Genomic DNA, 15,736 nt, shown 5'->3' on the forward strand with positions numbered 1-15,736 from the left:
CTTACAGACAGTAAGTCTCCATGCAAATTAAGCTCCATTCTGACAAGTCAACAACACCCTTACAAATGGAATTAACTGAGACAGTGCAAACAAGTTAACAACATACCTATCAATTAAAATAACTGGGATAATTCCTACCAACTACAGGGTGGAAACAATATACTATGAGAGTCCATTCAGGGATTAAGGGATATGGGGATAAGGCAGGTAGGTGGAGTTAGAATAGATCAGCCATGATCTTATTGAATGGTGGGGCAGGCTCGAGGGGCCGAATGGCCTACTCCTGCTCCTATTTCTTACGTTCTTATGTTCTTATTCAGGCTTGCACACCCTTTGGCCAAGATGTTACCACCATCACAATTTGCCAACATAACCGAATAAAATTGGTCAGTCACATCTTGGCTGTTTGTAGGATATTGCTCTGCACAAATTGGCTGTCATTTTTACATAAAAATACTGTCACTGCATTTGATAGCAATTTTGCTCTGAGAGAGGTTGGTTAGAGCACTCGCCTCTCAAGCATGAGGACCTGGGTTCGATCCCCAGGCAGGGCAAAACATTAGGTATGTTTACTTACTCTGTACGCCTCTGTTTATCTAGCAGTAAGTAGGACCCTGATTATTAGTCAATTGGCGGATCACTTTTCTGGGGGTACTAATCCCTTTCTAAAAAAAATTGTGGTCACTCAATCCACGACTGTTTGTGGGACACTACAGTGCGTAATTGGCTGCCGCGTTTTGCTCACAAAATATACAGTCAATTCACTTTATAGTATATTCTGTGAAGCTCTTTGAGACGTCTCAAAGATATGATAAGGTGCTTTATAATAATAATCTTTGCATTTTATATAGTGCCTTATCACTTTTTCGAGATGCCTCAAAGCGCTTCATAGAATATATTGTAAAGTGAATTACATATCAAATGCAAGGATTATTATTATAGTTATAGACTATGTCAAATGTAATATTATTGTTCAGGCAGATATATTCATCTGAAACATCTGAATACAGTGAATATTGCACATTAATTTAGTAGTTTATTTAAAATTATGTATTTCCCTTCACATTTCTGTAATAAAAAAAATCGCACCAGGCTCTATTAATTGGTCCAACTTATACAAAGCATTGCCGTCCGCAACCTCATCTGTACCAATCACCCCAATCCTCGTCAGACACCATTGGCTCCCTATCTCTGAAAGGTTTGATTCTGAGATACTCACCATCATCTCCCTACCTGTCTCTGTCCTCCCCCTTCACTCACCACACATTGACCTTGCTGGGGGTACCATGGCTGATTGCTCTCACCACCATCAGTGGCCGAGCCTTTAGTCCTAACACCCGGCCTCTATACTTCCAACTCATTCCTCTTTATTCGATCTTTAAGCAGTCTGAGAGGCTACCCCATGTGAAGGGCGTTATATAATGGCAAGTTGATGTTATTTATTCCATCCTTACCTCTTCATCCGCACCTATCTTCACCTCACTCTCCCCCTGTCATTTGCTTGGTATCTAACATCGCTCTTGTGCATCGCTCTGCGACACTATCCTGCATGGAGGGCGTAATATAAAATGCAAATTGTCGTTAAATCTTTTAGAAAAATAATGTAACCAATGCAGTCTAATTGCTATGGCTGAAAGTTAAACATTGAGATGTAATAATCATAACGGTAGCTTTCTCTACGTTGAAGCTTTATTGTCCCCCATTACACAGTCAGGAAACTGTGGCTGGTGTATTTTCATGCATTTTGCTCGGGCACAAAATAGTCATGGCATTTTACAGTACATCCTGTGATATGCTTTGAAGATGTCCTCCCAACAAGAAACCCGCCATATCAAATGCAAAGATTATTAATATTTCTGACACTGGCTTCGGTTCATTGGAAGTTAATCCTGTAGCTCAGTAGCTCACTGTAGCTCAGTGGTTAGAGCACTCGCTTTGAAAGCGAGAGACCCAAGTTCAATTCCAGGCAGGGCGAAACCTTGGGCAAGTTTCCTTACTCCACACGCCTAATAATAATCCCTCCAAAACCAAAAACAATAATAAATTGGTCATTTTCAATCTACGACTGTTTGTGGGACATTGCTGTGCGCAATTGGCTGCCGCGTTCGCCCACAAATATACAGTCAATTCACTTTACAGTGTGTTCTGTGAAGCGCTTTGGGACGTCCTCCCAACGTGAAAAGCGCTATATCAAATGCAAGGATTATTATTATTATTATATAATAATAACAATAATAAGTGGAGTCCTGTAGCTCAGTGGTTAGAGCACTTGCCTTACAAGCGAGACACCTGAGTTCAATTCCAGGCACAGGGCGAAACCTTGGGCAAGTTTCCTTACTCCACACACCTAATAATAATCCCTCCAAAACAAAGCAATAATAAATTGGTCATTTTCAATCCACGACTGTTTGTGGGACACTGCTGTGCCCAGTTGGCTGCCGGGTTTTACCCACAAATATACGGTCAATTCACTTTACAGTCTATTCTGTGAAGCGCTTTGAGTCGTCGAGAAGACGTGAAAAAGCATTCTATCAAATGCAAGGATTATTATTATTTATTATAACAATATGTCCAACATTTGGTAAGAATTGCTTTGCTTTTTTTTTGCTTTAATCACCCCAGTGATCAAACCAATCAGCACTCAGCAGAACTTTATTTGGTCAGTGAATCAGACTCCCTCCCTCTCAGCTGACTTTAGTGAATCATGTGATTTCAGGTTGTCCTCTCTTCCCCAAACAAAAAAAAACCACAGGGAAAGTGCTGTACCTCTGAGAAAGAGGGGAAGGAGAAGGAGACCATGGCGTGGACCAAGTACCAGCTCAGCCTGGCTGCGATGATGCTCATTACAGGATCCATCAACACACTGTCAGCCAAGTGAGTGAGTGAGGGAGGGAGGGAGTGACTGTGTGAGTGAGGCAGTGGATCTGCTCACAGCACCAGAGTCACAGGGAGCTGAGCTCAGGGGGCAGTCTGTGCCATGTGCTGTGAGTGATGTGAGTGAGTGAGTTAGAGAGAGAGAGAGGAGGTTGGAGTTTCTAGAGTAGAGTTTGCAGGCTGGAGATGGCTCTGGTGTGTAAAGCTCAGGCAGCCAGGCTGCAGGGCTGCAGGGCTGTGCTCTCTCTGTGTCTCCTCCTCTCAGCCCTGTTCTCAGTCAAATACAGAACTGTGTGTGTGTAATGGGGGGGAACAAAAGGAACCAGATGGGGATCAGCATTGTCATTCATTTTTTGGCTGTTGGTGGGGACTCTTATAAACAGGTCTGCAATTGGGAGGGAGAGTTAAATACAGGAAAGTTTTGTATTTTTGGGGGGAAACCAAATGAAAGTGAATAGTTGTGTATTGCATTGTGGGGCTGCACATTGCACTGTCCACCACTTGAGTCTCTAAGTGCAGTTACAGCTCAGAAAGACTACAGATCCCACACACTGCACCCCCGCAGCCTGCTGCTGACACAGGAAGCACAACCTCTGAAATTGTACCTTGTCACAGGCTGCGGCAACAACCTAATAATCCATTGTATTTGATACAGCGTCGTTGAGACAGGATTTACTGTAAAGTGTGGTGACTGTGCATTTTGTCGGTGAACACGGAAGCCAATTTGTCAACAGCAAAGGTCCTATACAACAGCGGTTCAGAAAACGGTTCTTTCTGGTACTTGTGGTCAATGAATAGACTTTGGATTTCATCACATCTAATTGTGTCAGTGCTGCTCACGTTCTCTGGAGTTCGATGGCAAATCACAGTCTGTAACATTTGTGTTCGCTGTTCTGTTAGGATCTGTAGTATTCACAACATAGCAACATGGCTCTAAATGTATTCTAGTGCCTTGGAATGCAGGTGAAGGTACAAGATATACCTTCAAGTGAGTGGTATAATGCATGTGGTAACCAGATACCATTTGAAACAAACTAGCGTCTATAATTCTATAGCCACAAAAATATTTTTTGTTTCCCAATATAAAGATGTAACAAACAGATCGTTATTTTCAAAATGCAGTGTAACATGCACCTCACAGTCCGTCTTATATTAAGTCCTACACATAGCCTTTTAATATTATAGCTTTTCCAACTTGGAGGCTGCATAAAGTTTTTCCTTTTGTCTGGATCAAATTCAATAGATGCTGAGTACAGAGCAATGTTGTTGTAAAGATGTGCCTCAAACCCCCAAACTGCTGTGCGCAATTGGCTGCCGCGTTTTGCCCACAAATATACAGTCAATTTATTTTACAGTATATTCTGTGAAGTGCTTTGAGATGTCTACAAGACGTGAAAAGCGCTATATCAAATTCAAGGATTATTATTATATTGGACACAACATTATAATAGGTCTATGAAAAAAATGTTGGACAGTCCCACTTCTGGGTTGTCAGGTCAGCTCTGATGTCACTTCTGTTGCAAAGTGGCACATTTGCGCTTCCTGTGAATAGTGTGAATGTGCAGCGCAAAGGAAGTCACTTCAGAAGTGCCTTGATGACCTGGAATATGACAATTCTCTAGCGTGGGAATTTGGATCATCAGTGCTAGAAGTTGGGGGCTCTGAACTTCTGGTTTAAGAACAGTTCCACAATCACCTACATGATGTTAACTACCTCCCCACCCAGCTGCTGGTAACTCAACTCCCTCGCCTCTCCGCCCTGCTGGCCGACACGGTCAACCAGTCTCTCTCCTCAGGCTCTGTTCCACTCTCCCTGAAAACCGCTCTTATCACACCCCTCCTCAAAAAACCCACCCTCGATCCCTCTAATCTCTCATACGGCAGTCCCATTTCCAACCTACCTTTCCTTGCCAAAATGCTGGAACACATTGTTGCAGATCAACTTCGGTCACACATCTCTCTCCTCGAGCCCCTGCAGTCTGTTTTTTGTCTTGCCCACAGCACAGAGACAGCGCTTGTCAAAATAAGAACATAAGAAGCAGGAGTAGGCCATTCGGCCCCTCAAACCTGCCCCACCACTTAATAAGATCATGGCTGATTTTCTAACCTACTTCCATTTATCCAACCTATCCATATCCCTTTTAGTTTTTAAAAATCTATCGATCGCAGTCTTGAATATGTTCAATGACTGAGCACCCACAGCCTTCTGGGGTTGAGAATTCGATAAATTCACTACCCTCTGCCTGAAGAAATGTTTTCTCAACTCAGTTCTAAAGGGCTGACCTTTAATCCTGAGACTATGACCTCTAGTTTTAGATTCTCCAACCAGGGGAAACAGTCTCAGACTATCTACCCTGTCAAGACCCTAAGAATCTTATAGGTTTCTATAAGATCACCTCTAATTCTTCTATATTCTAGAGAATGTAGGTCTAGCCTACGTAACCTCTCCTCGTAGGTCAACCCTCTCATCATGTGGTGAACCTACGTTGCACCCCCTCTAAGGTGAATATATCCTTTCTTAGATAAGGAGACCAAGACTGCACACAATGTTCCAGGTGCAGTCTCACCAAGGCTCTATATAATTGCAGTAAGACTTCACTATTCTTGTACTCTAATCCCTCTTAACATTTTATTGGCCTTCCTTAACATGTTATTGGCATAAACTCTTAACATGTTATTGTCCTTCCGAATTGCTTGCTGTACCTGCATACTAACTTTCTGTGATTGGTGTACAAGGACACCTAAATCCCTCTGAATACTAACACTGGTCTCTTGCCCCTCTAGAAAAAAGTATGCTTTTCTATTTTTTCTACCACATTATACTCCGTCTGCCACCTTCTTGCCCACTCACTTAACCTGTCTATATCCCTTTGCATCCTCCGTGTGTCCTCCTCACAGCTTACTTTCCCACCTAGCTCTGTATGTCCACAAATTTAGATACATTAAGCTACATTCCTCAACTAAGTCATTGGTGTAGACTAAACAGTTGAGCCCTAAGCACTGATCCTTGCGGCAGTCCACTAGTCACAACCTGCCAATCTGAGACGGACCCGTTTGTCCCTACTCTCTGTTTTCTGCCTGTTAACCACTCTTCGATCCATGCTAATATATTGCCCTTAATTCTATGAGCCCTAATCTTATGTAAACCTTTTATGTGGCACCTTGTCGAATGCCTTCTGAAAATCCAAGTACACGATATCCACTGATTCCCCCCTATCTAACCTGTTAGGTACATCTTCAAAAACTCTGAACGATTTGTTAAACATGATTTCCCTTTTATAAAACTGTGTTGACTCTGTCTAATCATATTGACTTTCTAAATCACAAACAATGTCCCTTTATCTGTGACCAGGGCTCCCTCTGCCTCCTCGTCCTCCTGGATCTCTCTGCCGCGTTCAACGCTGTTGACCACGCCATCTTTCTCCACCTTAGTGGGACCACACTCGCATGGTTCGAGTCCTACCTAACCACCATCTCCACTTAATCTCGGCAAAGGTTTCTCTTCCCGCCCCCGCCCGGTCACCTGTGGGGTACCCCAGGGCTATATCCTTGGCCCTCTTCTTTTCCTCATCTATATGCTCCCTCTTGGTAAAGTCAGTGTCTTCACTCCTGCGCATCTGAACTCCTCAACCTCCCTGGGCTCTCCCTTAGACTCACCAAACCAGTGCACAATCTAAACGTTCAGTTCAACCCCCAGCTGTCCTTCCTTCCCACAACCGGTCCCTGACCAGCACTGTCTTTCACCTACGCCACATTGTCCACCTCCGATCTTACCTTACCCCAAATGCAGCCGAAACCTTTGTGCGTGCGTTTGTCACCTCCCTCCTGGATTACTCAAACACACTCCTCACCGGTCTCCCCAGCTCCACTATTCAAAAGATCCAACTCATTCAGAACTTGACGCCTACATACTGACCCGGACCAGACTCCATATCCCCATCTCACCAATTCTGGCCAGGCTCCACTGGCTCCCCATCACTGAATGGATTGACTTCAAGTTCTTCACACTCGTGTTCAAATGCTTTCATTCCCTGACACCTCCCTACCTCTCTGGCCTTCTGACTCCCCAATCCACCACCCAACACCTCCACTCGACTGGATTGGAGATCACTCTTTCAGCCACTATAATAATAATAATAATCCTTGCATTTGATATAGCGCTTTTCATGTCTTCTAGAAGTCTCAAAGCGCTTCACGGAATATACTGTAAAGTGAATTGACTGTATATTTGTGGGCGAAATGTGGCAGCCAATTGCGCACAGCAGTGTCCCACAAACAGTCGTGGATTGAAGTGACCAACTTTTTTTGAAGGATTATTATCAGGCATGTGGAGTAAGGAAACTTGCATGCCCCAAAACTGTGGAACACTTTCCCTCAATCCCTCCACCTTGCCCCATCTCTCCCCTTTTTCAAGTCCTGTCTAAAAACCTTCCTTATCGACCATGTTTCCGATTATCTCCCCTCCCACTGGCTCAGAGTCAAGCTGTGCCACTGTTTAGCACTCTGAGACGCTACCCTGGTGGAAGGCCCTATATAAATGCAAGTTGTTGTTGTAATGTTGGGCCAGCATCCAACATGGCCTTTAGTCAGTAGCATGAAATGGTAGTGGAGTTCCATCCCCCCTTATGGCTCCCTGATGGCAGGGGTGAGGGAAAAGAAAGGAGGGTACACATACCTCCTGGTAATTTTTTTATTTCTTAAAGGGATTTCCTATAAGATGACTAATCTGAACCAGGGTAGTAGTTGGGGTATCAGAGCTCCCCCAGGTCAAGGAACAGATGCTAAAAGTCCTGTAGCTCAGTGGTTAGAGCACTCGCTTTGCAAGCGAGAGACCTGAGTTCAATTCCAGGCACAGGGCGAAACCTTGGGCAAGTTTCCTTACTCCACACAGAGCCTAATAATAATCCCTCCAAAACCAAAACAATAATAAATTGGTCATTTTTAATCTACGACTGTTTGTGGGACATTGCTGTGCGCAATTGGCTGCCGCGTTCGCCCACAAATATAGTCAATTCACTTTACAGTGTGTTCTGTGAAGCGCTTTGGGACGTCCTCCCGACGTGAAAAGTGCTATATCAAGTGCAAGGATTATTATTATTATTATTATAAAGTTGACTTCTGCATTAGAGCACTCTTGAGACACTCCCTGAGTGAAGGAAACTATATAAATGTAAGTTGTTGTTGTAGAGTCTAGAAAGACGAGAAGTCTGACCCCCAAAAATAGGTTAATCAATAGCCTTACGTTAGAAGCAACAGTGTTTCAATTAGGCTTTGCACTGAGATGTGAAAATGTCTGTGAAAAAACTGAGTTTTATTAATTATCCGTAAAGGATCCAACCTTTCTTTAAGGCATATGGAGTTGTACAGTAATCAACTTGGACAGCGCTGGAACTTTATTTAATTTCCGTCTCGATTCTTCAACTTCACTTATGGCTGACAGGCTTCCAAAGTATTTATTTGAAAGGGATGTTATTCCCTCGGTGGTGAACAGCCTCCTCTGAGTTTGCTTTCCCTTCAAAGCTATAGCCAGGGGGGTTTGTCATGTGCTGTGTGTAAACCATGTGTGTGCACATTTTTATGATGCTTTGGGTGAAAATACAATTTCCCTAGAACAAAGAAGGTTGAGAGGAGACCTCACTGGGGTTTTTAAAATGATAAAGGGTTTAGATAATGTACATGGGGAGAGATTATTTTAGCAGATCGGTGAGTCAGCAACAAAAGGACATAAGTTCAAGGTAATTACCAAAAGAGCAAAGAGAAAGGTTAGAATATTTTTGATACAGAGGATCGTTATTAAGATTGAAACAAAATCTTTTCAACCCTTAAGAGGTGAATTGGTTACTATGTGAAAAGGTAAAATATGTCTGGGACTGAACGGATAACTTTAAGAAAACCAGCAGCGCTGAATGGCCTCTATCTATGCTGTAACTTTATATGCTCCTATGTGAACCGAGAGAATTACAATAATTATTTAATTGTATAAGGAACAAGCACTGAAAAGAAATGGCTGTTCATTACATTATTTATAAATCTTTACAAATGGGACTAATCAGTTCCTCGGACAAAGAGACGTTGATTTGTTTTGTGTTCTGTCACACTGAATCACAGACATGTTGTGCTGCTTTGACCAGGTGTCAGCATAAGTAAACAAGTATAGTGACGTTAAAATCCTAAGATTTTTCTCTCTATTTCTTCAGCAATAACTGCAAAGTTGGAAGTGAAACTTGGCTGCACTGTATTTTGTGGGGTTTATTCCCATTTGTCATTTATGGTTAAAAAGGGGAAGCAGTTGCCAGAGCAGGAAGGAGGGCTCTGACATACACTGACCTGTTGCTCACCACTCTGGAGGCAAAGTAACCTTCATATATCAAAGCTCCTCACACGAGGACATTGGATTGAGCAGCTGGTGTTGAGTAAGCCTGGTCAAGGCATTGGATGTGGGCTTCTAGATATAACACCAGCCCACCTAGCTCATTGGCAAATTTTTGAGGTGCAGGACAGTCACTACGCACCTGTTAACCCTGCAGGCCAATTCCTTAACGGGTTGGATGGGTCCTTGCAGGACAAGCTATGAGAAGCTCATCAATGACGTACAATACAGTTTTAGCTGGTTAAACTCCAGCAGTACTCCTACCTACACTCTGGGGCTCTTACCAACCTGTGCCTAATACTGTCCAGAATTAGGTAAGGGAGCTGTGTCCCTTAGGGGAAAGTTTTCATCCGTGCCCAACCCCACTTTCCATTTCATCTGGCCCCACCTGTTCCCTCCATAAACTTGGAAATGTTATGCTATATTTCTGGAAAGGAAACACAGAAATATTGCTTATGCGGTCCGCAGACATTTCTCAAACAGGGCATCCAGCCCTTAATACAATAGCAACAGCAACAGAATTACATTTGTATAACCCTTCACATTGGGAGGATGTCCCAAGGCACTGAACAATCATTGTTTTGGGCCCAAGCTGGGGGTTGGGATCGGGGAGGGGGAGGGAGGGTGACCGAAGGCAAAGTCGAAGAGGAGGATTTTAGACAGGTCTAGAAGGGGACGAGGCGGAGGCATTGTGGGATGGAGTTCCAGAGGGAGGGGACAGTGTGGCTGAAGACTCGCTTCAATGGTCGGGTGGGCGAGGCAGGGGTTGTGAAGCAGGCCGAGCCCGCTGTGCGGAGGAAATGGCCAGGTTGGTAGGGGGTTAGGAGGTTGCAGAGGTAGGGGGTATCAAGGCCATGGACGGCTTTGAAAGTGAGGACTTTCTTGAACTGTATCCTCAGTGTAATGGGAAGCCAGTGGAATCGGGCGAGGATGGGGCTGATAAGGTCGCGGAGCCTGGTGCTGGAGAGGACACGGGCTGCAAAATTCTGGATGATCTGCAGCCTATGGAGGGAGGAGTTGTGGAGGCCGACAAGCAGGGAATTTGAGTAGTCGAGCCTGGATGTTATGAATGCATGTACGAGAGTCTCGGTGGCCTGTGGTATGAGACAGTGGCGGAGCCGGGCGATATTGCGGAGGTGGGGAAAAGCGGAGTGTATCAAGGCATGGATGAAGGACAGTTGAGGGTTGAACAGGATGCCGAGAGATAAAAAGTGCATGCGTAGAGGGAGATGCTGTCAGCGCCCAAGGTGTGGAGGCGCTGACGGGAGCCAAGGAGGAGGCCTTGGTCTTGTTGACATCCAACTGCAGGAAGTTCGCTTTCATCCAGGAATTGATGTCCGACAGACAGTCTGTGAGGATAGAGGTGGTCCTCGAATCCAGGGTGGAGGAAGAGAGGTAGAGTTGAATGTCATCCGCATTTCTGTGGAAGTTGACCCTATGTCTGTGGATTATAATCATAATAATAATACTTGCATTTGATATAATAATAATAATAATCCTTGCGTTTGATATAGCGCTTTTTACGTCAGGAGGACGTCCCAAAGCGCTTCACAGAACACACTGTAAAGTGAATTGACTGTATATTTTGTGGGCGAAACACGACAGCCAATGTTGCACAGCAATGTCCCACAAACAGTCATGGATTGAGTTACCAAATTATTGTTTTTTTTTGAGAAATTATCAGGCGTGTGGAGTAAGGAAACTTGCCCAAGGTTTCGCCCTGCCAAGAATTGAACCCAGATCGCTCACTTGCAAGGCAAGTGCTGTAACCACTGAGCTACAGTACTCCCTGTAGCTCAATCAATAAGGGGGAGCATATAGATATTAAAAAGGTGAGAGCCAAGAACAGAGCCCTGAGGTACGAAACACATGATGGTGCAGGGGCTGGAGGAGAAGCCATGAGTAGTGACAATGTGGAGACGGCGGGAGAGGTAGGATTTGAAGCAGGCAAGGACAGGTCTGTGAAGGTTGATATGAGAGTAGAGACAATGTGAGAGGATAGATTGGGCGACAGTGCTGAAAGCAGCAGAGAGGTCGAGGAGGACAAAGAGCCAGAGAGAGCCCTGGCTGCAGATGTTCAGAATGTCGGTAGTGACTTTGACCAGGGCTATTTCTGTACTGTGGGCAGCACAGAAACCTGATTGGAGGGGTTCAGAGAGGGAATGGCGGGAGAGGAAAGAGCGAAGCTGGGGCGTGATGACTCGTTCCAGGGCCTTGGAGAGGAATAGGAGTTGGAGATGGGGCGATAGCTGGAGAGCAGGGATGGGTCCAGGGAAGTTTTTTTTTGAGGGGTGGGGGTTATGATAGCTGTTTTAAGGGGTGTGGGAACATTGCCAGTGGATAAGGAGAGGTTGATGTTGTTGGTTAAGAGAGGGGCCACTAGGAGCTGCGAAGTGAGTAGAGGGGTGCGGATGGGGTCAAGGGAGCAGGTTGTGGGCTTCGTTTTTAAGATGAAGTTTGAACCACGCTAGCTTAGACCATTCCAGACACAAGGACATTTCCACATATAAGTAGCATACAAATCCCACATCCATTACTGTGCAAGATCCAATTGTGCTTGGACAGTCATTGCCCTCTACCGCATATTCTCTGGCCCACTTTCTTTGTCTCACCACAACAGGTAAGTCGCTTGGCTCAGAAGGTTCAAGAATCGGTGTGAACTCTGAGTTTGCAATCTAGATTGACATTCCAAGGCAGTGTTGGGGAAGTGCTGTATTTTCTATGCCATACTTTGTCTGAAATGTTAAATCTAGGTCTTCTCTGCCTGTTCAAGTGGATGCTAAAAAACCTATGATACTGTTCAGAAAGTGAAGCGATTTTCTCCTAGTGTCCTGACTGTATTGTTTGTCGTTGTGAGCATTGTCAAGCAAGCTTCCCCCGACCAGCTAGGACTACCTTAACCTGTTAAACATTTAGCATGCAAGGTTAACAGTCCTCCAAAATAAATTGGCATTCACCCCCTGGCTGTTTGTGGTACATTGTGTGCAAATTGACTTATGTTCTACAAATACTAATATAAGATTAATTGCTGGAATGCACTTTGAGTTATTATTGAGATGTTATAGGAGCTGAATCGAATAATTATTATTTTAAGCAATAGCGAAGAGAAGCTCTATCTGAAAATGTGATCCCATTAAACTAGCATGCAAGATAGGCACAGAGCACTTCAATGTAGAGCAGTAGTCGCATGAAGCAACAAATCTTCAGTTAAAGCAAATATTGAATTGATGAGGAGACTTAATTGTCAGTTTGTGTCTATATGGGTTTGACTCATCTTGCCACGAGTGCTGAGTCAAGATTTGTGTTAAAGAGGAGCCAAGGCATTGGCACTCATACAATGCATCAATTATCAATTAAACCCACTGCATTTGTTATATTCAGCCTGTGGCCTATTTCTGACCTCAAATTGCAAAATTACTTTTTGTTGACTATTGTAATCCTGCTATGCTACTCCTTCGGTGTGAGCATTTACACTGAACAACAGTATAGATTGCTGTTCTGTACAAAAATAAACTCAAAACCATTGCTTGGCTCCAATGAGAACTCAGGTCTTTGCCGAAGTCTCTTAAACCTGTGTGCTCCAGAGGGCATTGGGTACAAGTGATTTTGTGAGTGTCCATGGTGTGATACCATTTTGAGAGCACATTTAGGTCCAATCATTGTGTAGCTTTGCAATGTGCTTTGCAAGAATCACCAGAAACAGCTGAGCAACAGCAAAGTGCTAGAACAGGTTTTCTTGAAAAAAGGAGGAAAGAATAGTGGCTAATTGTGGGACATTGCTGAGTGCAGATTGCCTGTTACTTTGTTTATAAAGAATATGTCACAACACTTTATAACACACCCGTTTTTGAGAGGTCTTGTTGACGTGAAAGGCGTTATATTGAATGTAAGGATTTTTTAAATATCCATCAAAATTACAGTACTTACATTTAATCCAAAACATAGAAGAGATCGCATTAGTTCCTGTCAGTAAAAGCTGGGGACACTGGTGACATAAAGAGAACAGACACAAATATAATAACCATGGTTAGGGTTTGGAGTATCCATATTTATAATTAATATATTTATAATGTTGCTCACTTTAATATCTGAATTAAATATTATCCCCTTAAATATGTGTTAAATACACAAATTTAGTCAAGCTTCGTTAGCGAGAGCTTATCAATCAAAACACCATCAATCTGTATTTAGGGAGAGATTCCAGATTTATATTTTGCCTTAATGAAGACTGTGCAGAGTCTGCCAGTATTATTTTCAATATACTGCCTTAATTCATAGATACTAAGTGCTGGGAGTTGGGGGACGGACTCGAGAGCCAGATTTGTAATAATTATCCTATTACATATTGCACTTTTCCCTTCCTCAGGTTCAATTTACCCCATGCATTTAAGATGAGCTTTATTTTTGCTGTGACATGCACAAAGCGACATGTGCATTATTTGCAGGAAGAATAACTGACATCACTTGCAAAGGAAGACCAACCAGCTTAACCCAACAGCAGAACTTGCCAAGGCAAGCCAATTACGTCACACTCAGCTCTTGTTAACCCTACAAGCCAACGGGTAGCCTAGCTGGACAAGAGGTGGGAAGCTTGCCAAACAGTGCTTTCAATGGCAAGCTGGGGTCCCCAAACCTTGCCTCATACCAGCTTGTGCCTAATACTCCCAGGAATTATATAAGAAGGATGCATCTCTTCAGAGAGAAAATGCACATTCCAGTCTAGATACATGGGGAAATTCGCTTGTGTAGATGGCATACATACGAGAAACTCAGTCTAGTTTGGATACGTTTAAGCATGGTCCTGGGTTTCTGCATTTGCCAGACACCCATCTTTTCCAAAAAATTCCCAGGCATGCAAACACATTCTTTCTTTAGCTTACCTCCTCTTTCCAAAACCCCACTGGTAAAGTAAATAATAATAAAGCTTGCATTTTATATAGCACCTTATCACATCTTCGAGACCTCTCAAAGCTCTTCACAGAATATACTGTAATATATACTGAGTCTTTATTGCAGAGATGAGAGATTAGATCTGCCACTTGGATAAAGATGAGAGGTTAGATGTTCTGGACCTCATTGGCACACAAAATAGTTTATTGCAAAATAGCATTGGTACAGACCTGTGAGCAGGTATTTTGTTGTTCTAGGTGTGTGAGGAGAACATAGTGATTACAGTCGGACTCTTTTATAATGTGGTGGTCTGGGTCCATAAATGTATTTAAAATGTACAACGCTCTGGACTACCAGACTGATATCACGTATGGTGTGCTATGCATGATTTAGTTTAATTATCATGCTGCTGCTCTTTTAAAGGAGATGCTCACTGAAAAAGCCAGATGGTGTGTTTCATTCATATTGCCTCAGAAGGTGTGGTTTTCCTTAGCCTCAGCTGACTCCTGCGTAATTCTTGCCCAATTGCTGACAAATCGAAACTCGATAAAGACACCGAAAAATCTGTGGTCGGTTCAGTATAATCTGGCTGGGTCTTGTTTGCGCAGCATTGTGAGTCTGAGAGCATTCTTTCTAATCAGTTGCCTCTGATTAAGGCTCCATAAATGCTGACATTGCTGAGCTGGTAAAAGCAGTAGGAGCAAGTGTGGACAGAGGCAGCATAACATAGCTCTGTGCGGTAGAATGTCTTAACTAGAAGTAGCATAATGGGGAGTGTAATGGAGGCATTCTCATGTATACAGTTGATTTTAAAAGTAGAATGTCATATTTTCCCTACCAATCTGCCCGCTCCATGTCTCCCACCCGACCCGCCTTACCATCGGTGGCCGGGCTTTCAGCCTCTCTGCCCCCCTACTCTGGAACTCCACCCCACAGTCCCTTCACCTCGCTTCCTCCCTTGCCTCCTTCAAAGCCGGTCTCAAGACCCTCCTCTTCGATCGTGCCTTCGGTCGCCCTCCCATCTCTCTGCTTTCCCTCACCCCTACACCACCCCTCCCCCATGTTCGCGTCCTGACCTCTGACTGTCCAGCGCCTTGGGACGTCCTCTTGACGTGAAAGGCACTCTATAAATGTAATTTTGTTTTTGTTGTTTCAGTTGAGCACAATTTTTGAAGTCTTCAACAGACATTGGATTTTGCAGTTTTTATTTAACCGTGATTATTTTGTACAGTTTTGTAAACTGGTCACTCTTAAGTTGAATTCTATATTTGCAAAGTGGCCTGTGAGTAAAATTGTTATCGGTACCATGGAGATAATAATTGCAATGTTTCATAGCCACTTCAATATGATGTTTATTACAATAATAATAATAATCCTTGCATTTGATAAAGCGCCTCATCACATCTTCAAAGAGGGGATGTGTCATTTGAGTTGCTTAGCACACCCTAGTTCTGACTCTGGCGCCATATTCTTACATATACGCTCGGCAGCTTCTCCCCATAATGTTTGTGGATGAACAGGATTCTTTTTGTTACCAGGGTCTGCTTGTTCAGGTTTGGGAATTAAAGATCCTATGACGGTATTTGAATAGAAAAGGGGGTT

The 15,736-nt window shown here is 43.6% G+C and overlaps 1 protein-coding gene across 1 annotated transcript in view; it reads left to right on the top strand.

Annotated features, from left to right (window-relative positions):
• The first annotated feature begins 2,747 nt into the window (after positions 1-2,747).
• slc35f6 (solute carrier family 35 member F6) overlaps positions 2,748-15,736 on the top strand; it is a 36,763-nt gene continuing 23,774 nt past the window's right edge. The window contains exon 1 of the mRNA XM_007892912.2: positions 2,748-2,874. Within this exon, the coding sequence (XP_007891103.1) occupies positions 2,798-2,874 (77 nt within the window). The 5' untranslated portion in view covers positions 2,748-2,797. The remainder of the gene's footprint in view (positions 2,875-15,736) is intronic.

Source organism: Callorhinchus milii, unplaced genomic scaffold (assembly GCF_018977255.1).
Source record: "Callorhinchus milii isolate IMCB2004 unplaced genomic scaffold, IMCB_Cmil_1.0 Scaffold3, whole genome shotgun sequence".
NCBI lineage: Eukaryota > Metazoa > Chordata > Chondrichthyes > Chimaeriformes > Callorhinchidae > Callorhinchus > Callorhinchus milii.